The 21,871-nt window shown below is 41.9% G+C and overlaps 4 protein-coding genes across 5 annotated transcripts in view; 2 read left to right on the top strand and 2 right to left on the bottom strand.

Moving 5' to 3' along the window:
- The window catches only part of LOC106808802 (actin-related protein 10-like), a gene marked incomplete at its 5' end in the record, with an annotated part of 15,691 nt that extends 8,447 nt beyond the window's left edge, over positions 1 to 7,244 (bottom strand). The window contains one exon of the mRNA XM_014811656.1: positions 7,150 to 7,244. Coding sequence (XP_014667142.1) covers positions 7,150 to 7,244 — 95 coding nt within the window. The remainder of the gene's footprint in view (positions 1 to 7,149) is intronic.
- Positions 9 to 5,855, top strand: LOC106808801 (WD repeat-containing protein 92-like). Its single transcript, XM_014811655.1, has 8 exons — positions 9 to 310; positions 534 to 634; positions 953 to 1,083; positions 2,890 to 2,991; positions 3,336 to 3,451; positions 3,812 to 3,946; positions 4,266 to 4,363; positions 5,090 to 5,855. The coding sequence occupies exons 1-8, from the start codon at positions 137 to 139 to the stop codon at positions 5,298 to 5,300; spliced, it is 1,068 nt and encodes a 355-aa protein (XP_014667141.1). The 5' UTR covers positions 9 to 136; the 3' UTR covers positions 5,301 to 5,855.
- A 1,975-nt stretch (positions 7,245 to 9,219) lies between the features above and the next one.
- Positions 9,220 to 19,339, bottom strand: LOC106808800 (acyl-CoA:lysophosphatidylglycerol acyltransferase 1-like). 2 transcript variants are annotated; one of them, XM_014811652.1, is made up of 7 exons: positions 19,181 to 19,339; positions 16,126 to 16,441; positions 15,255 to 15,475; positions 14,830 to 14,966; positions 14,431 to 14,579; positions 13,814 to 14,000; positions 9,220 to 12,380 (listed from the first exon to the last, which is right to left on the bottom strand). In XM_014811652.1, exons 2-7 carry the CDS (start codon positions 16,367 to 16,369, stop codon positions 12,161 to 12,163), a joined length of 1,158 nt encoding a protein of 385 aa, XP_014667138.1. In that variant the 5' UTR covers positions 16,370 to 16,441; positions 19,181 to 19,339; the 3' UTR covers positions 9,220 to 12,160. The 2 variants fall into 2 exon arrangements, with proteins under 2 accessions (XP_014667138.1, XP_014667139.1); XM_014811653.1 differs by having other exon boundaries at positions 16,126 to 16,438.
- A 63-nt stretch (positions 19,340 to 19,402) lies between these two features.
- Positions 19,403 to 21,871, top strand: part of LOC106808796 (YTH domain-containing protein 1-like) — a 24,455-nt gene continuing 21,986 nt past the window's right edge. Inside the window, exon 1 of the mRNA XM_014811649.1 lies at positions 19,403 to 19,496. The gene's annotated coding sequence lies outside the window, so the exon portion shown is untranslated. The remainder of the gene's footprint in view (positions 19,497 to 21,871) is intronic.

The raw sequence follows: 21,871 nt of genomic DNA, 5'->3' as shown, positions 1-21,871 counted from the left end.
TCCAAAGCGACCTCAGTCAACGTGTGTGATATGATTTATATTTATAATTATATATCACAGTGACCTGTGTGTACATATATTTGTTTACTCAATTCATAAAGTAATTCAAGACACATTTCGCGAAAAATTTTGCGCCATGGATAAACCGCAAGTTATTTCGCATATAGAGAAGTCTATGAATTTTACTTTGTATGATGTTAAATGGATTCCATGTAGTGCCAAATTCGTTGTAATGGGAGCCCATCCACAAGGGACAGGGGCGCTGCAAGTCTATGAAATGAACAAAGGGGATGTATCACTGGTACATGAGGTAAGGTACCTCATCTTTCATTAACTTAGTATAGTCAAAGTTATTACAAGTTGTGTCGTGACACGAGTCGTGACTCGTCTCGTGTGTCACAGTCACGCACTACTCCGCCTCAGGGTGGCAGTCCCCCGTTACAACTTACATAATTGAATGTGTTAATAATTTTGAATATCAATATTACCGGCAAAAAACAATGCGCGTAATGAAATAATACTTTCTGTTTCAGTCTCAGAAAAGCAAAGCGATTAAATGCGGGTCATTCGGTGCCAGCCAGCTGCATCAGCGGTGCCTTGCGACAGGAGACTTTGAAGGCAAACTAAATGTCTGGTATGCTACTTAAAACATTCTATAAGCATTAACAGGGGCATGTCCTGTATTGCACTGCTCAGAAAATTGCTGGTAACACACTGCACCTAATTTGATCCAATTTCATCCAATATAAGTGCACCCCTGTACAGCATGCAGTGTTGTTATACTTTTTTTCTAATCCCTTTCTTGCTCGAATTCAGCCTAGAACTTATCTAACCATTAAGTGGAACAGGTACTAGGTTGTCACTGCCAGTAGGGACACCCACCTTGTAAGTTTTCTGTAGGGATATCATACATATCCTAAAATCGAACATTACTGTCTTGCAATAATTTCAGGAATCTCGAAAACACCGAAGTGCCAGTTTATTCAGTGCAAGCTCACAAAGAAATAATCAACAGTATCGACGGTGTGGCAGGCCTGGGCATTGGTGAGGGCGCACCTGAAATCGTCACAGGAAGCAGGGATGGTACGTGGTCATGCGGTGAACATGTGAGGTGTATGTAAGGATAGCATGTGTGGTATATAGGGATAGCATGTGTGGTATATAGGGATAGCATGTGTGGTATATAGGGATAGCATGTGTGGTATATAGGGATAGCAATGTTGGATATAGATAAGCAGTGTGGTATATAGGGATAGCATTTGGTATAAAGGATAGCCGTGTGGATATAGGATAAGTGTTATTATTATTTACGTAATGAACATTTGGTAAATACGGATCGCATTGTGTAAAGAGGATAGCAGTGTGGTAAATAGGGAAGCATGTGTGTATAAGGATACATGTGTGGTATGGTATACATTCGTATAATAGGGATACATGTGTGGTATATAGGGATAGCATGTGTGGTATATAGGGATAGCATGTGTGGTAATAGGAAGTAGCATGTGTGGTATAAGGGCAGCATGTTGGTATATTAGGAACATGTTGATATAGGATAGCATTGTGATGTAAAGATAGATTGGTATATAGGAAGCAGTGTGGTATACTAGGATAGAGCATCTGTGGTATCATAGGGATAGCATTGGGTATAATAGGGATAGCATTGTAATATAGGATAGCATGTGTATATAGGATACGGCATGTTGGTATATAGGGACAGCATGTGTGAAGTAAGTATAGCATGTATGGAATAAGGAATAGTATGTGGTAAATAGGGAATCATGGGGGATGTCAGGATAGCATGGTGTATCTTAGTATACTACGCAGCTTGAAATCAATGACGGCGTCATGCTCCAACAATTAGTCACAATTAACCCTCGACGTAACGGTCCTGATATGCGCGACGCGGGGGGGACCGTACAAGACCCAGGACACAAATTTGGGTGTCAGGTCAAAAGTCAAAGGTAAGCAGACGGAGGGAATATTCCCCTTATGGTATAAACAAGTATAGAGAAATACGAATGCCGCAGCAAATTGAACGCTGACAATGCTCTAATATTCGTGTATATGTTATGGCCAGAAACCCCTCACCGAGTGCGAAAATGCGAGGTCACAGCTCAAAGGGTAGTGGGGAAAGGCCAGATATCAGACATCTTCTGAGGACATGCCTAATGGACAGCTAGTGAAAACTTTTGTTTCAGCAACTGACGCTGACACCATTTTAATCACATTAGAAAGACCATGAAATGTGCTTCCACTGACCGGCGACAGATAATGTCGATAACCTTCATGACAGCCTCAAGAGGAGGGTTGAACATGGATTCCGAACTGCCTCAATGACGTCACAGTTTTCAATTCAATGCACAGTCCATAATCTAGAAACCCAATAAGCCTGATAGCCGCACGGTACACACAACGCACGGCTAAAGGTCGTTGGACCGAATCCCATCGATTTTATTATATACCATGTTTCTGTATTTTTCTATGCTTTATCCATTAACTATTTTCTCAATTAATTTGCAATATTTAATGATTAATTACAACAATTAATAACAACAAAAATAAATTACACAATCATCTATTTTTAAAGTTAGGGTTAGTTAGGTCACAATGCATCCATAAAACAGGAGTTCCGGCACACATTTATCAACCAAGGATTGGAGTATCAAATCAAAGTCGAAATGAGTGTAGAACTGCCATTGCATATATGCAACTAACAAAAGGTTCACCACCACGACTGAAACGTTACTTAAACGTACAAAAGACCCAGATACCCAACGCATCTGCGGCTCATTTAACAAATAGGCGATTCATCTATCAATACTAAAATAATATTTAATGGAAATTAAGCAAATAATGTAGCACGTTGCATTATATGTGTGTTCATTCTAGGTGCAGTCAAAGTGTGGGATACCCGGTTGAAAGGCAAGCCAGTAGTGGAGATTGCGCCTGCGGAGGGAGAGGCGAGGAGAGATTGCTGGGCAGTCACTTTTGGTAAAATACGAATATTATACCTTCAGAGGCTTATTTCAGCGATGTCCGTGCGTACTTTCATCAGATTTAACTATTAGGCAGGAAATGAGAATGTGAACAAACTCAAATGTTGGTGAAAGGGATCAGTGGTCAAGGCCCATAGTCACAATTATTGAAGATTATTAAAATCGAATACGTCCAAATATAATTTAATTCTACAAAAATGTGCGAGGAATGGAAAATTATAAGGGCTTGAGAGCATCGACCTAGTAATAAGTATTGATTAAATTGTGGTGTCCGGTGTAATGATCTGTAGCTAAGCAGGTGAGTGGAATTTTTATTTTGAATTAAATATGTTTTTGCAGGTCATGCCTATAACCACCAAGACAGATGCGTTGCTGCAGGCTATGATAATGGAGACTTGAAACTTTTTGATCTACGCTCAATGTCGTTGAGATGGGAGACAAATATTAAGAACGGAGTATGTGCTACTAAATAGCTGTTTATATCTCCTCCTCTGTCTCTCTCTCCCTCTCTCTCTTTCTTTGAATGTCTGTCAATCTCTCTTTGTCTCCATCTCTCATGCATGCACACACACCATGCATGTACAGATGCACACGTAACATGCTCTGTGATTTATTTGCATAGTATTTTTAGCTTTGTTTTTGGCAATTCAGGACATATTTGAAATGTTACTGCCCAGTCTTTTAGTTATGTTTGACTATATAATTGATAAGAATCTTGAAACTTCAGATCTTCTTTCAGAGATTCTTTGATGATAGATAACTAGATGAATATAAGCTTGTGGGTAAGCTGTTTCTTGCTAAACTAATCCTTTCAGATTTGTGGCCTGGAGTTTGACAGAAAGGACATCAATATGAACAAATTGGTGGTGACAACGCTAGAGTCGAAATTCCACGTCTATGATATGCGTACACAACATTCAAAGAAAGGATTTACATCACTTGAAGAAAAGGTAGACACTAGACACATACAAGCATTTTCTACATTCCTAACTCATCATGTTAGTTGCCTAAGATGAATCAATATTTGATTCTGTTAAATATTAATAATTAATTAGATTTAGTATGTACCATCTACAATGATAATTGTAGATGGACACTACTATTACAACGACTTACAATTACTTTCAATTCCTGTGACAATCTGCGTCACACCTGAAGATCCATAGTCTTGTTTAACTGCAACCGTGACGAGAAACACAATGCCACAAATATATTTTGTGTTTAAACCTACCTTCTATATTCAAACCCATGAAATGTACAATCTTCCAGGCTCACTCAAGCACGGTCTGGTCCGTGCGCCATCTACCACAGAATAGAGACATCTTCATGACAACGGGAGGAAACGGCAGTATTTGCCTCTGGAAATAGTAAGTTGCTAGATCGGATCCACTATGGAAAAGAAACCCCTACGTCACTGGTACACGTGTGAACGACGAGAGGATATTGTAAGACCAAGCGACGCAGATGTGCCTGTCGTGTGTGTGGGGAATAAAATCTGGAAGAGTAACTACACCTTTATTGTTCTGGATGGCTTCCCACGCACGCACGCACGTGCGTACCCGCACACACACACAGTACAGTAACAGCAGTCAAGTGCCCACGTTGAATATCTTCAAATATCTAACAAATGAAAACGAATCGGAACCATTTTCACGTATTGAGTAAGTTAGCGGTTTTGTGGCGAAGCAGAAATAGTTGAGTCAAGGTTTTCCAATCGGTAGGATTTTTAACGGACAATTCAATTTTGTTCAGCTGGATGATTTTCACGATAGCCACAGGTTACATTACAAAGACAAAATGATTCTGTAATGCTGATTTTCAATTCAAGGGGATTTTCGTGTGCATTTTAATTGCGTTCGCCAATGTAACTGATTACTAGTAAACTAGGTGTCTTCTAGTAATGAGGTTCTAAATATGCCGATTTTCAATTCAAGGGGTTTTGAGTGCATTTCAGTTACGTTCGGCAGAATAACTAATTACTAGTAAACTAGGTAGCTCTCACGAGGGTCCAGCAGGTCACAGGTTGTGCCGCGATCATGATAAACGCGCGATAACTGACCGGTGGCGGTTCTCCGCCGCACACTCTCTTTCAGTTCGTATCCAGCGAGCAGGGTGGAGAAGCAGGAGGGCGAGGAGGAGGAGGTGGGCGTCGTCGGCAGCGTCACTCAGCTGCAGAACACCGCGCTCACCACCCAGCCGATCTCAGCCTTCGACTGGTGCGTCGACAAGCCAGGCCTCGCCGCCTGCACGGCGTTCGACCAGACGCTACGCATCCTCATTGTAACGAAGCTCAACAAGGTGTGAGGTGTGTGTGTGTTTGTGTGTGATATATCACATTGCAGGGCCGTAGCTAGCAGGGTTGGGGGGAGTAACAGCGGTGAACTGCCCATGGTCAGTTGCCCACGACGTAAACTGCACTTGGCTTTGCACGCGGGGGTGAAGTGTGCTACGGTCCTGTATAATGTATACGATATGTATACGTATAAGAACGTACGTATCGTTCAACACGAGGAAGTCTATGAAAAGTGTTGAAGATAAACGGTGCTGTATGACGTTTAGCTTGTTCGACAGAGTACGAGGAAAGGAGTGGGTACTAAGATGTAAAATGGCAACAGTACTGTAGTGTTGGACGTTCGTCACAAGCTGAATCAAACGTGTGTAGATGAAAACGGTGCTGAATGGTGTGCCGTGAATGCAATGAACAGTTGCCTGCCATTCGACATAATAAAGTTCAGTGATGAGGAGAAGAGAATGAAGAGCAAAATGCAGTGCTGATTGGTGTGGCATTGTGAACACGGATGCACGGTGGCGACTCTGTGAAGAGGTTTTTTGTAAATTAAAGCGAACTTTTTTTTGCATTAATGCTCTTGTCACCGTTTCTCTCCATGTTATTACTGGCATTCACCGCTGACTGCAGTGTTGCAATTTGCTGATACAGCATGTTAGTTTAGCAAATATATTTAAAAATATGAAAAAGAAATGAAGAAACTTTTCACATTTTCTTCAGACGCTGGAGTATTCAGGCAATAGTGTTAAAATGTAACGAGTGCTGGCTGCTTTCGTTGCATATAATATAGTACACTAAACTGCACCTTTCAAGTCGAGCAATATGCGTTCATAGCAAATATGAATACCATAACTTGTCATCAATCTACTAATTTCACAAAAATTAAATGAGAAATACAAAAAACCCAAAGGAATCACAGGGTATGTTTTTAATTGTACACGATTTCTCTCTTTATGATACCAAGAGTCCATAATAGAGAACTATTTTCGGTGATTCGGTTGCTGTTGATAAGCTAGTCATGCTCAACACTTGTAACCACATGCATACATTACTTGTTTCCACTCACCTTCATTTAGTTGACAATAAATATTGCAGTAATCTATATGTCGTCTGTGCAGTCGTGGCACGGATTCAATTATTGCCAATACCCATAGTCACCATCTCTGGTTAGCAGCCAGAACACAATTTACGCAAATAAATGAAATACACAAAGTACACATAGTGCTGTTTTATTAGGCAATTTTATTATCCTTTCCTTATTTGATTTTGAGACATTTCTTTTGGAATCTTGACTCTTCACATTGAATACACGCCTTTTGCTAGAGATTATTGTTAATTAACTCCTCTTCCTTCGGCACGAAATAAGAGCGAAGACCAAAAACATTATTTTCTAATGACTTTCAAAATACAATGTCACAAACGGAGAGTGAATCGCACTACATAACATTTCTCCTCGGTTACGTTAACGCAAGACTCATCAATGTTTATTCTTAGCTAGCGGCGAAACTCACGTACAGAGAGCAACTAGATTCATTCACATTTTTAAAGAGAAATTCTGCAACTACGTTCACCCGACACTATGTCTTCAAGGAAGACAGCAATCTACGATAACATCAGAACATCGGGAGCGAATAAAAACACAATTTGTTTTTATTCACTCCCGATAATATACATTACTATTATTCAGACGAGGAACTTGAAAATAATCAACATATGTTGTAACATGTAACAAGCATCACTTCAAAACACACTAGAGAAGACTAGTTACAAGTACAGATCGTTGAGAAGGATATTCTCTACGATTTCCAGCAGAATGCTGTAATATATCTATGACAGAACATCTTAAACTACTAACTGAGCGTTCACCTTACATTCCACGTCTCCCTAGTGCCAGGAATGTATCTAGTATTGAAGATAGTAGATAAATCCTTATTGGCAGTATAGGTTTCCTCTTCAGACCATCATCCATGCAAGACGTGGAAAATAACTGGTATTATTGCACGACGGTTTTATTTTGGTTAATAACAGAAGAAAATGCCCATTTGCACACTGCTGGTGCGAATCCAGGCTGCTCTGCAAAAACATACAAATTTTCCTTCTTATGTTAAACACACCTTCACGACTTATTCATGCACGACGGAACTGCGCATTAATAATGAGTACGTGAAACTAACTTGAAATAGACGTGTGAAAGTTTACGATCTCATTGTTTACGTTTCATTAGTTTCAATCGAGTTGCTATAATAAACCCAGAATTGACTATCCCCTCAATCAGGGCAGATTCAATTCATGCTGGTGAGAATTCACTGAACTTATTTTCCTAAAGGGGGGCAACTATATATATATATATATCAAGAGTGGATAATAGAGATCTATATTATCCACTATTATCCACTTAATCCACAAAATCTCTATTATCCACTCTTGATATATATATATACAGAGATGCCAACCCTTTTCTGAGCAAACTGTAGTGAGGATATCTGAAATCTGTAGTCCGAGGGTCACGCACTGACCAAAGTATGTTAAGGCCCATTCACACCAGAGCTACGCTCATAACGATCGCCCCACGCTCCAAAAATTTGCCCGAGCGTGGTGAGCGTGGTTGAGAGCGTGGCCAATTGGGCCCCAGCCGGGCCCAGCGCCGATACCACGATCTAATTACGTCGATACTACGATCTAAGTGCGTCTTTACCCCGATCTCATTGCGCTCAACAAGCTTTCACCACGCCCGCATCACGCTTGCACTGCGCTCACTGCGTCTTTATTGCGACCAATCAGATCGCATTGCGTTCGAACGACGCTTGCACTGCGCCCAAGCAACGCTCACCGCGCCTCAACTGCGCACCAATCACACTCTAGTCAGGCGCCGACTGCGCTGGCAACGACCATATAGATATATCATAGATACTAACCCTTGGGTTAGTATCTATGGATATATGACGCGCCGCGTTCTAGACATCATCATTCGTTCTGCCGTGCTGTTCACATCAAGATTATTTTCTACTGATTTTATACCCATAATAGTATAATAGTATGCTACAACTATGCCGCCAAAAGACTTCTATTTCTCCTCCTCATCCTCCTCAGCATGATGAGGGCTTGGCAATCAAGTAATTCGAGTTGTCCTTCTACGAGAAACATGGCATGGAATAGTGTTGCCTCATCCATAGTGGACACTGAACTGGTGGGGTGGCCAGGGTAGCACCCCAATTTATACCCCAAGTTTGCAGGACGTGATCTGAGCGTGGTATTGAGGCAACTAACACGTAATGCGAACGCCACAACGGCGTGGTCTAAGCGTGTGTTGGGCGTAGTACAATCGTAGTACGAACGGGTCGAGCTTGCTAGAGACGCACCATGGTCATAGCGAGAGCGTGGTCAGGTCGCAGAGACATCTCCATGGACGTAGTAACAGCGTGATGAAAACGTATTGACATCGTGCTGAGAACGGGGCGACAATTTTCATGCACCCGACACGCTTGCGATACGATCATTAAGTTCGTACTATGCTCGAGTTACGTGGGTACTACGCCTTCCACGTCTCTAATACGCCCGCACTGCGCTGTCTTTCCGCCAAGCTCGCACCACGATTGTTTTGAACATGTTCAAAGTTTGGCCACGCTCTCCACGCTCATGGTGACTGCACCGCGCTCGATCGCGATCGCAGTACGTCTATATACGTTCATACTGCGTTCTACACGTTTCCACGACGCTCTTAGAGCGTAGTACGAGCGTAGTGAGATCGGGGCCCTGGTGTGAATGGGGTATTAGTGGTTTCGGGGCATGCCCCCCGGAAATTGCTCTCTTGATTCCGAGATGCAATTTCCTGCATTCGGGGACCCAAAATGATAATAAGTTCACACTGATATTTGCTGCTAAATACATGTAGTTATTTTTAATCATGTTATATCAATGTAACACTGAAACAAAACATTTGAAATATCATAAAAATTAATTTTTTCGATCGTAATAAAAATCCTAGTTGTATGCAAATTGGTCGTAGAGGTCAAAATGCAAACGAAATTCGTATAAAATACGGATAAATCGTAGTGGTTGGCATCTCTGTATATATATATATGCACTGAAGAAGCTAAATGGTAGTAATAGAGAGAGGGTGTGGTGGGGCAGCAGCAACTCAATCGGTAATACTTGTGCATGTCATTGTTTGGCAGGAGAATGCTATAAACGGACAATCCAGGTTTCCTAATTCAAATAAAAGGTATCGGTATTGGTTGGTAGATCAACATAACTCAACGCGGACACACTACATGTCTCACATTACACTGGTCGACATTTATCAACTAAACAAGATTACTCGGATGGAAATATCACATAACAACCACGTTCAGGATCCACGACACCTGTTCAACAACAACGCCTAACTACAATAAATATATTACTATCCGACCAAATATACAATCACATCAGGAGTCTATCAATAGTGATCATCTTATTGATAGACTCCTGATCACATCTTGCCAAACGATATATCGAATTATTATCACACACAATATTTCTGAGCCTCCTTTACATTTGTAGCACTTGCCTAGTTAGCTTGAGAATCTTATTTCTCTTAAAATTAATTACTAACAAACATTGGCTACGGCTCATAATTCGTGCAAATGCACAATACTATCAGAACGTTATAACATGAACATATCTATACTATAGAGTATAGATACATTCATGGTTGCAGAGTACAGGTTTAATGAGGTTGAGAATTTTTATCAAGCACCACTTGCTGACTCCATGCTAATAATAATAAAACTGCAATTTTAATGCAGGTACGGTATAACAGCATAATCGAATGAATACAAATAAATTTAGGCCATGTTTGACTATGGTGATGCATAAAAAATGTCTATGATTGACATGCCAGTTAAAATGTTCATGCAGATAGCATGGAATATTACTAATCTAATACGTGATCTGTACGGTAAGCAGCGTTCAACACACGCTGTGGCAACAGTTAGAGAGCGTGCACAGTCAATAACTACTCGAAAATAAAAGTCTGCAACCACTTTGGAAGCTTGTAAAACGGTTATGTGGTCAGTACACTACATAAGGAGACATTGAGCGATAAATACTTCTGGCATACACGGTCTAGTGATAACGTATGAAGAACTTTACAGCATTAATTAACGCATGTGTTATATATGATGAAGAATAACACACGGGTACTGTCAGCACTAAGGGCCGTCCTATATCACCTAGGGACACTGGCACCTTAAAATACATTGTATTTCCATATAATCTAGGGATTCAGTCACATTTTAACGTACAGCATTACTATCTGTCATATATCAACTAGGGACACAACTCAAGAAACCCGCAGACGTGCTGCCGAGGGAAGCAGAAGGGGAAAAAAGAAGAGAAGGGAGAGAAAGAGGCAAGTTGGGCAGAAGAGGTATCTTTCATCGCCTAACATCTCTGAATAAGGAGGATGCGACTTAACAATTATCTGATGTATATATTATCATAGGGCTCATTATGACTTAGTCGTTACAACTCCCAATAGGGAAATATATCATCATAGTAAATAACTACCCAACACGAAACTTAATCTCAACACGAGTGGTTACTTCTTAAATAGCTTGTATGCTAAAATTAGAAAAACATCAGAAATTTTATACATACAACAAACTTTAAAATTCAGCCCTGCACTCGAGAAAATAAACAACAACAGTAGAGCAGCTGTTAGCATGCGATACTTAAAAATATAACTACTAAAATATGACTAAAATGATTTGACTTAACAAACGCGACAATTAAATAACTACCATCGCTTGTGCATAGGCAGTTCAGGAGATCAACAGAAGAACAGTATTATGTACCATACATGACCTTCCATTCAGAATTAATTATTGCCACATTCTGCTCCATTATTCTCAGAAATAAAGCACGACAATAGATATATGCACGCACAGTGCAAAGCACATAGTTCTCCCGGTATACTTAATACAAAATATTAGTTTAACCCAAACAGAAGCCAGTGTAGGTGGGCGTTTTGACATGCTATGCCGCTCTAATGTTTTCATTATTCTACATACTCTACCCTAAATATCGAAAGTGTCCAATGACACCATTTATCTTCGATGTGGTACCTTATGACCTTGGATTAGAAACAAAAAAGCCACAAGAGAGCTATGTTCTACATGATTGCACACGCGCGCACACCACGCGGGTGCACCAGGCCAGAACTTGCTGTGAACATCAGTCTGCTCACACACGTGCACTAGTCAAGCCACGATTAATCACGACACGATGTCCACAGTACGATTCATGATAGAGCTTCACATGAGTATCGATATGCCGGAATAAGCCAAAAAATTCAAGTTATGTGACCACTCGATGCCGTCGTTAGGCTGTAAAAATCTGAGGCGGGTGTGCTGTGCATGTTTTCATGTGGTAAAAGGAGCACGCTAATTTGATGATGCCATATTCACTATCTAATCACTATGTGCCTCATAGATTCTTATTCTATTTTCCCCGAAATTAAACGACGTTTCCCGAAAGGCGCGCACATAACACGCGTGCACAGTTGCCGCATTTAGCTAGACGATTGTTATCGTTACGTATTTCAGCAAGAGCGGCCACTCGTCGCACATCGTGACTGTTTTAGTATCGTATCGTGAAACACCGCGATACGTATCGGCGCGCATTGCATCGTGGCCCGAAATCGTGAAACGTGTCGTGAACTGGGGGCATCGTCGTAACCGCAACTCGCACGTGCACGTGTGGACCAATGCTCGCCCATCGAGCCTGCCGTCGGTCAGACCAGTATTCAGGAACACCGGAAAACACCGAAAGACGGTTCACGGGGTGCGACGTGCCCGCCGCCAGGGTGCGCCGGCCGCGGGCGGGCGTCCGCGCCTCAGGAGTGCACGTGTGTGGCGACGTAGCGGCACAGGCACGCGATCGCGCAGTAGTGAACGTAGGTGGAGCAAGCGAAGAACGCGTGTATCGCGATGAGGTGCCGGTAGCTGTAGCGGATCGTGCGCGGCGTGTCCATGAGGCGGCAGCGCGGTGACGGGTTGCTAGGGAACACGCCCATCTTGTAGAAGTGACTCAGCAGTTTCTCCTTCTCGACGAACCTACGAAGGAATGCGAAACGTCTCAGCGCACGAATGAGCCCCTGTGGCAAGATGGCCACCGCAGGGTTAAATACGCATGAGACCACTGCTCAGTAATGCCTCGTTTTACTATTAGCAGCCTTGTTGACGATGATGTAAATAGAAATACTATAGTATACGTTCGGAGAGTGACTGAACCTCGGCGATATTCCCTAGCTGATGGCGATTTGTGAGCACACCAAGCTCAAACAAGTGCCGCAGAGCGACAGCGCTCATCTAACGTCTACTGCGGTGACTCTGTGTGGAGTGGTGGGATTCTAGTAAACCCTGTTAGTCCCAAATGTGTTCACATACACGCCGAAACAGTGGAATGCACAGGGATGGTATTAGGAACCTTCTCAAAAAGAATGTTCGTTGGGATCGTTATGAAAGTTGCCACGAGATGGATGCGCGTACGTTTAAGTGTCTTCAGATTAAAGATGGAAGCTCCCATCATACGTAGTAGCAACAACTATCTGCAAGACAGAATAGGTAAGCACTCATCCATTTACCTACGCAAGCCTACAGGCTGCAATAGAGAGCTGCCACCTGTAACCAATTAACGCAGCAAAAACTCCACAGTAACACCAAACACATGCACTGGCAGTAGCCACTGGCGAGTGCCATACGTACACATGTAACATACTGACAGTACAGAATGCCATAGAAATTATACGATTTAAGGAGCATAAACCTTCTTTAACCAAATTTAGCTTTGAAATTTCACTGTGACATTGTAGCCTCATACATCCAGGCATGTATAGATTCTACTAGCAAACCCGGCAGTCAAATTCTTTCTAACAGACAGTCAAAAATCCATGTTTAACCCTCCTCTTGAAGGTCAAAAGGTTATCTGACACTTACTCTTCGCATGTCAGCAGAAAGTAGATTTCATGGTCCTTTCAATAATGCCATAAAAATGCTAGGTCACCGCTGAAACAAAAAAGTTTTTCAATCGCTCCGTCAGACCATGTCCTCAGAAAATGTCTAAAATCTGCCCTGTGCCATTGACCTTTGACCTGTGACCTCCAATTTCGGCACAGTGATGGCTTTTCCTACCATGATGCTATACACCGACTATCACGAGCCTAGGTCGAGCCGTTTAGATTTGTGCCGCAATTCTGTATTTCCTCCCTATACCTTAAGTTAAGGAGTGAATGTTCCCCCTTCTTTTACACCTCTTGACCTTTGACCTTTGACCCCCAGCTTCGACATCCCAACTCGTTTTCGGATTACCCCCCACGTCCCGAATATCGTGACCGTACGTCGAGCGGTAAAGTTTGTGCCCAACTGTTGACGGACGCACGGACGGACCACGACGCACGGACGGACGCACGGACGATCATGCGATTCTACAAGCTGCATCTGACTATGTCAGATGAGCTAAAAACAGACGGTCGCACCCATGCACGCACCTGTCGTACATCCACTCTGTGAGCGCGTGCATCTCGCGAGGTATGTCATCTACGGGGAAACGTCGGTAGTACATCGTCGTCGTGCACGGCGGCTGGATGCCTAGGCAGACGTTCAGCAGATCGAGGGGCTGCTGCGGGTTGGAGTAACCAACCGTGATGTCGACCAGCCACTTCATACGCTTGTTCTCTGCAACACGTGCGCACGCATGTGATGACAATCACGCATATGATGACACGCACGCATGCACGCGATTACACGCGCACACACATACGATGACACGCACGCATGCACGCGATGACACGCGCACACACATACGATGACACGCACACATGCAGACGACGACATGCACACACAAATATGAATAATAACCTATAATAACACAAACATAATAACAGTGAAATAGTGAATAATCTCAAGTGGACATCCAATAGGTATCGAATAGTCAGATCCATGAATAATACGGAAGAATGACTTGATCACGGATTATGTGCAATTATAAACTTATTAAACTTATTTATAACAAAGCAGCAGTGAGCTAACGATGATATGGCATGAATTTATGAAAAATTTATCACATTACAACAGACGATTGAGAATTTATAAACACATAGTTCACCTGGAACCGCATTCATTTCCGTTGATTTCAGCACGGCATGGTTTTCCGTTGTCTTCCTTGGTGCCAGTTTGTCTAGTATTGTAGCCATTGCTCCGACACGAGGAAGAGCAACCAACTCCAAGTGTGGTAGGTTATTCTTCTTGGCAAACCTGTTTTGATAGGATATAATGAACATGCATTGCGCGGCATCCAAAGTTGCAAAGCAAAACTACGATTCTTTGAGCAAGAATGACTAACAGATGTAATGTGACAAATTTAGATGCAAAACATATGAACTAATTAGAAGACATGACTTGTATTGATCATCTGAAGAAAATAAATAAAGAATTACATTGATACGGTATTTAAAGGTGGACAGATTTTTTTAGAGATCATAGCCTCGCTATTTTAGGAACATACATCTGACTTCTCTCTCGTCGTTTGTTTAGAAATCCTCCCTCTGGGAAAAGGACCAGCCACTTCCTTCCTTGGGGAAGATACACATCATTTAAATGCTTCTCTAGCAACTGAAGCTGATTCTCTCGTCCATGCTTTCCCTGTGACAGTGTTTGATAAAGCATAAACATTAGGGAGAACATACTACGTTTTTTAACCGATAATTTCTCCACAGATTTACACAATTTACTCGGGTCCCTAACCTGAAGTCTACTGCACAATGAATATTACGTGCATATGCAGAAAAGTCATTTACTTAAATTAGTCAAAATTATCACATGTATCAGCTATAGCAATTAGGCAAACTTGGTGGTGCATATTTGTTAATATTGTTAAATAATATGTATATATATATGAACACACAAGCTCAGAGCTAAAATACTTCTAACCTGCTGTATAAAGAAGTCTCCGTGGATGAGAGATACAACACCAAAGTTGGTCCACATAAACAACTTGTCCATTAACCACATCATATCCTCAACTAGCTTTCCACCCGCTTTCTCCGACAAGCATGCAAAGAGCATGGGCACGTCCGACGACGACTGATGATTCACCATGACCATGCACTCCTGGTTATAGCAGGACGAAATGTCTTCTCCAACCTCCACGACTGAAAGTATAAATTATATTTTTTTTAAACGGCTACTTCTCTGCTCAGTTGCAATTTTGCATTGCTTAACTATTGCACAGAATAATCTTACAGCATGGCTATAATGTATTTCTGGAAATCACATAACAGCCGCAGGTGTTGTAACTTGTAGTGCTACAGGATAAGCAAAGTGTTGCTTTATAGTACCCACCCAAGTTCAAACACTTATTCATATCAAACAGAAGTTTTCCATCATTTTTTAATTGTCCCATTTACTCTATTCATAGAGCATAGAGGCCTCTACAACTGAGTTTCTTTGGATTATGTAACAGGCTTTGTCCAGCAAAAATACTTGTTGTTACGCAGGTGAGGTTGTTAACCTCAGTCTGTCCCGCACTCTAAACCGATCGGTGGCAATTGAAGTGAATCGGGATGAAGTGTCTAGCTCATGGATGAAGTTCAGCATCGAGCATAGCAGAACTCTATCACGACCACCCTCAGATCTTTTTGCCCGAATTCAATTGCACTACCCGCGGTAGAACGTTGCTGCCCCCAATTATTGTTTCCACTATATATTCCGTTTATCATTTTGACATGTGGCTACTACACAGCCAAATGGTTGACAGACTGTGACCAGCAGATCCAGATGTAAACTGGGAAACTTGACTTACTTTTGTAGCCGTTGGTTTGGATCCACATGGACACCATGAGCAGAAGCCAACGAAACAATAGTCCCTCCAGCATCCAGTACGTCTGCGGTTTCACCTTTTTCAATGGAAGCAGCAGAATCATCCATAATAAATACGTTGGGATGCAGTAGAGGTTGTTCAGCAGGACGTAAACAAACCTCAGGCAGACCTTGCCGACTAGATACACGGTCTGCCAGATGCTGCCTGGTGGTTCTCTGTCGTTCATCGTTACAATAGACGAAACCCACGACCAAGCTTGATCCAAATTCCACTTTCAGACACCCGTTTCCCGTTTCTTCTGAAAATGAGAAAACTCATCAAATATGTCTGTTTCAAAAGGTAAAATTGTAACCAGGGCCAGGGGACTATGTGCTAGCTGATGGCAAACCTAGGTAGTACTAGTAGTATTAGTACATGGTGCATTTTCAGCGGATTTTCTGTACAACGTATTAATTCTAGCCCTAGTTGCTACTGGCACTGCCATACTCACTCAGGCAAGTGGCCACTCGGCCTGTGGTAGTGGAAACGAGGGATTATAGTATCAGGAGTCTATCAATATATTGATATCAAGATATTGATAGACTCCTGATAGTATCAGAGCTAAACGTATTCATGAAGGGCTGCATATGGTATCTATTCTCTATTGATGAGCGATACCAGCAATTCCCGAGCTAACATACGTGTCACTGTAGACACATTGTGGCGTGGACAACATCGCCATCACGAATGTTAACGTCAATGTCACGCACTTAATAATACCAATAAGAGATAGAATATGTTATAAAAAGTTAATGTTATTGCAATACACCCGAAGACCACTTAAATGTTCCCACCGAGGGGACCTCCCCCCCAATTTTTTTTTTAAATTGGTGCATTCTGAGAGCATCTGAGCAGTAATTTTGATGTCTAGAATGCAAAAATTTCGGTATCAGATCCGGTCCCCTGGACGCCTGCAGACCCCTCTTTGCCCATTTCTAGGTTTTTATAACGAATTTTCATATATATAAGTAAATCTTTATCAGAAAAACTAACGCTAAACAAGATTTTTTTATAGAGACAATATAAGAGAAGTGTGTGTGTGTGTGTGCGCGTGCGTGCGTGCGTGCGTGCATGCGTGTGTATGCTTTTTTTTCCTTTTTTTGTGGTAAAAAGGGGGGGGTCCGGACCCCCTCGACCCCCCCTCTGGATCCGCCCCTGGTCTCGATTCCCAATGCACGCAATTTTCTCGAGATAGCGTGCTTTGGCTACGTTGTCTAGTGAATCAAAGTACTTATCCATACTACGTACACTACAGACAGTCGACAAACGTGCATACACTAGCTATTATAAAAAGTAGCGTTTGATAGCTAGAGTAGATGCAGTAACATCGGTGAAATTTCTGAACTCTCACGATGTAAACAAACTCAAGTCTATGAACATATGTGTTGCGTGCAATCTTCCGATCTGCTCAATCTACGAATCTGGCGACTGTGTGGCATCAGCATCATTGAACTCGCACCTAAAACCCACGATGGTAAACCTGCTTGCAAAACCGGGCCTGCGCAATCTCATCGAACTAGCAATTAACACAACCCCAGCTGATAAACCTGTCTCCAAAATTGGGATCCACTTACTGCTAATATCTATTGCAATAATAACACTATAGCCAATGTAAAATCGGTTGATTGTACAGATCGGCAGATTACACGCAACACTAGACCGAATAATTCTGTCCCATATAACCTTTTTTATATTTTGATGATGGTTATTGGGACAGAACGGGGTTCATTGAAATTTCGTGAGATCGCATGCAAAATGCATGAGCTGCGAATGCGGTCCGTACGCCGCTATTGGCGCGAAAAAAAACCTACCGTTCCCTTCTACGTGGCTTTACCTTGCTACTGATATGTGTATACATTCACTTCAATCGTTATTCACTTCTTAAAAGATTGTTTTTCAGAAATCCTGCTTCATTTAACTTTAGTAAATTACGTTCGCCATTTACAAACAATCAGACCAATCAGACGAGGCTGTTACAATAGCCCCTGGTTCTCGCTTGTATCTGTGGCGCTGCAGGAGGGCTGATAGACTCGCTCTGATTGGTCTGATTGTTTGTAAATGGCGAACGTAATTTACTAAAGTTAAATGAAGCAGGATTTCTGAAAACAATCTTTTAAGAAGTGAATAACGATTGAAGTGAATGTATACACATATCAGTAGCAAGGTAAAGCCACGTAGAAGGGAACGGTAGGTTTTTTTCCGCTTGCCAATAGCGGCGTACACACCGCATTCGCAGCGCATGCATTTTGCATGCGATCTCACGAAATTTCAACGAACCCCGTTCTGTCCCAATAACCTCACCAAAATATAAAAAAGGTTATATGGGACAGAATTATTCGGTCTAACGCAACACGTGTTCGCTCTTTTTGGAACCGAGATGGCCGACGGCACAGGATTGTAGGTAATATTGCTATTTTTAGTGCAAATCGCGGAACCCTCTATAGAGGGTAGGGCCCCTATAATAAAGGGGAACGAGTAGTAGATTGAAAAAGTGATGAACCGAAAATACTAAAACCAGCACTAGAATATGTTAGAAAGGCATTATCAATTAGATAAAGTAAAATAATTAATGCTAACTTGTAGACAGAATTTCCTTATCTACAGGATTTCCCCGCACATTCCAAAGAGAGAATCAGTGCCTTGTGAAATACAAGAGAGGGACCCCAAGATACAAGATACGCATCTGTGACACTCCATCTCTATAATTAGCTCCAAGAAACGGTATTGCTAGGGTTAGATACCCTGTATATATAGGTGTATTGTAGGTATATATAGACGTATATATAGGTGTATTGTATAGTATATATAGGTGTATTGACGTTAGTCACACAGCCTGGTCGGGTTACTCTATAATGACACTCACACTGTGACTGTAATTGACTCGTACTCGTAGAACAATAGGAACTGGATGAGGACCATTGTTTGCATTAACTGGAACTCATTAACTGGTCAACTTTCAAATTTGAGACATGCCATTAACGTTTTAACACAAACTTACCAGTAATAAAGCATGTAGAACTTCTAACAACTACAGATGCAGTGACCGAACTCAGCAGCAGTACAAGAAACTCTCCATTCTCCGTTTTGATCGCTCGTTGATTGCTGGATGCTGATAATATGATGTGTATTTGTTTCTTGTCATATATTGCCAAAAGAGGGCGGTGCCATCAAACGTCCATAGATGGGTAATTGTATATATTAATGCGATGATCTATTAACTAAAAGACGCGGTGTGATCATCTATGTTCCAGAAAGTCTACAAGCGTACATTGAACTGGTCGAGAAAGACGGAAAGCGATTTCGAATAGTTTAGTGTGAGTTTTATTATAAAATAACACGCTTTGTGTAACTCTGTAAGTGCGTAATTTGCGGCGTTCGTTATATAAAACGGAATGCGTGGCTATACATGTAGCCTTATCGCATTATTTATAAAACCGTGGCGGCATGATAACAATTTGCAAAAATGCGATCCAAAATGGCGACTGATCTACGTTGCAATGTTGTGAATGTGTAACAATAGTCCATAGTGTAATTATTAGAAAAGTGTTTCTTCTGCTTTATAGGCGTGCCAATTCTGTAATTGTTGGATGACCGTAATTTCGTTTAAACGTGTAATTATAAAGCTGTGTTTACAGTTTTTACACTCTAGACATTGACTCATGATGATTGAGGAGGTGTTTGCTTGGCCTTAGCCTAGGCGAGTCATCCGGTCTGCATCACGGGGTCCCATAAATTGACCTTTTGTGCTGCCGGATCCATCGACCTGCGACCTAAAGTGACTCACTAGTTGCTTAGCTATGCTTAGGAGAGAAGGCAGCTGATACAGTGATAGGGGGAAACCTGGCTAGCTAGCTATAAATTCTCGACCAACTAGTTATCACATTATCATTATTTGGACCAATAATTTAAGGCAGTGGCTACGGGTACGGTAGCCGTATCTTAATGTCTCGAGGCTACGGGTACGGGAGTCCATTCGCTTTCATACTTAACGAGACAAAGATGGCGGCGGTGGCGCCAGATTTCGAAATAACGCCTTGAGAAATAAATTCACGATTTGAGAGTTTAGATGAGCTAGAACCCTAACCCTAACCCTAACTATAACCCTAAACCTAACCCTAACCCTAATCCTAACCCTAACCCTAACCCTAACCCTAACCCTAACCCTAATCCTAATCCTAACCCTAACCCTAACCCTAATGCCAAAAAGGGGCTTCAACGACCGACGGCTACCGTACCTCTAGCCACTGCGATAATTTAAACCAATCGGACTACAAATAACAGGAGTATGTTTCTCACTAGAGTTAACACATGAGCCGATCACCTTTTAGCATAAAAGATTTCTAAGAGTGTGGATAAATTGTCTCACGATCAAGGAGGTTCAAAAGTTAACCGTCACAAAGTCGCTAGTAAAGCAATAAATGCCAATAAACTAATCTGTCTACAAATAACAGGAGTGTGTCCCCCATCGAAGTTATAACATGACCTGATAACCTTTTGGTAAATATTATTGATGGTAATTTTTATGTCAATAATTCAGAGCACTTTCTGTCATTGTCATTCCCGTGTTACTATCTGACTGGCAATCCACAAGTTTCTCTAATAACAGACTTTACGTGGCATTAGTACTACACTCCTGTTACGATAGTATGAACGTCTGTGTTTACACGCTGACCTGATTTCTGCAGTGCGACTATATATGCATTGCTTAATTTGCTGCACCGTGATAGATGTCTCGCGCTACCGCGAGAAAGTCCGAGTGATGGCAACGGTAAACAGAAACAGAACGCAAAATTGTAATCGTGCATGATTTCATTGGATTTGGTGAATACGAAGGTTCTAAGACATTTTATCGTTACTCTAGACAATTGCTGTTACTCAAGCAATAACGGTAGGTATCATGAAAGTGGGGAAAATACTGGAAAATTCTCGCAATATACACGCTTTAACCCTAACCTAACGTTTAGCCACTATGGATATACAGGCATCTGATTTTAGGATTGACCTGCGTAGGCTCTAGCAATTGCTGCTAGGTCAAGTCTACATTAGGACCCTAATCTTTAATGATAGCAGGTTTGATTATGGTTATGGTCGGAGTTAAAGTGATGATGATAGTGTTTAGGTCAGCTGACGAAGTCGGATGCAGCTTGTAGAATCGCATGATTGTCTGTGCGTGCGTCCGTCCGTGCGCCCGTCAACAGTCGGGCACAATTCTTAACCGCTCGACGTATGGTCTTGATATTCAAGACATTGGGAGGGGGGGGAATCGCGAAAATAACTCGGGATGTTGAAGTTGGGGAGTCAAGGGTCAAAGGTCAAGATGTGTCAATGGAGGGGGAATATTTCCCCCTTAACTTAAGGTAAAGGAGGAAATACGGAATTGCGGCACAAATCTCAACGGCTTGACCTACGCTCTTAATATTCGGTGTATAGTGTGATGGGGAGGAAACCCATCACCAGTGCGAAATTGGAGGTCACAGGTCAAAGGACAGTGGGGGAAAGGTCAGATATCAAACATTTTCTGAGGACATGGTCTAACTGACCGGGTGCAAAACTTTTTTGTTTTAGCGCTGACCTACCATTTCTATCACTTTATTGAAAGGACCATGCAATGTACTTTCCGCTGACGTGCGAAGAATAAGTGTCTGATAACCTTTTGACCCTCAAGAGGAGGGTTAAACATGGATTTGTT

Source organism: Priapulus caudatus, unplaced genomic scaffold (assembly GCF_000485595.1).
Source record: "Priapulus caudatus unplaced genomic scaffold, Priapulus_caudatus-5.0.1 Scaffold305, whole genome shotgun sequence".
Classification (NCBI taxonomy): domain Eukaryota; kingdom Metazoa; phylum Priapulida; class Priapulimorpha; order Priapulimorphida; family Priapulidae; genus Priapulus; species Priapulus caudatus.
The sequence above is the reverse complement of the archived record's forward strand: the minus strand, read 5'-3'. Positions and strand labels throughout refer to the sequence as shown.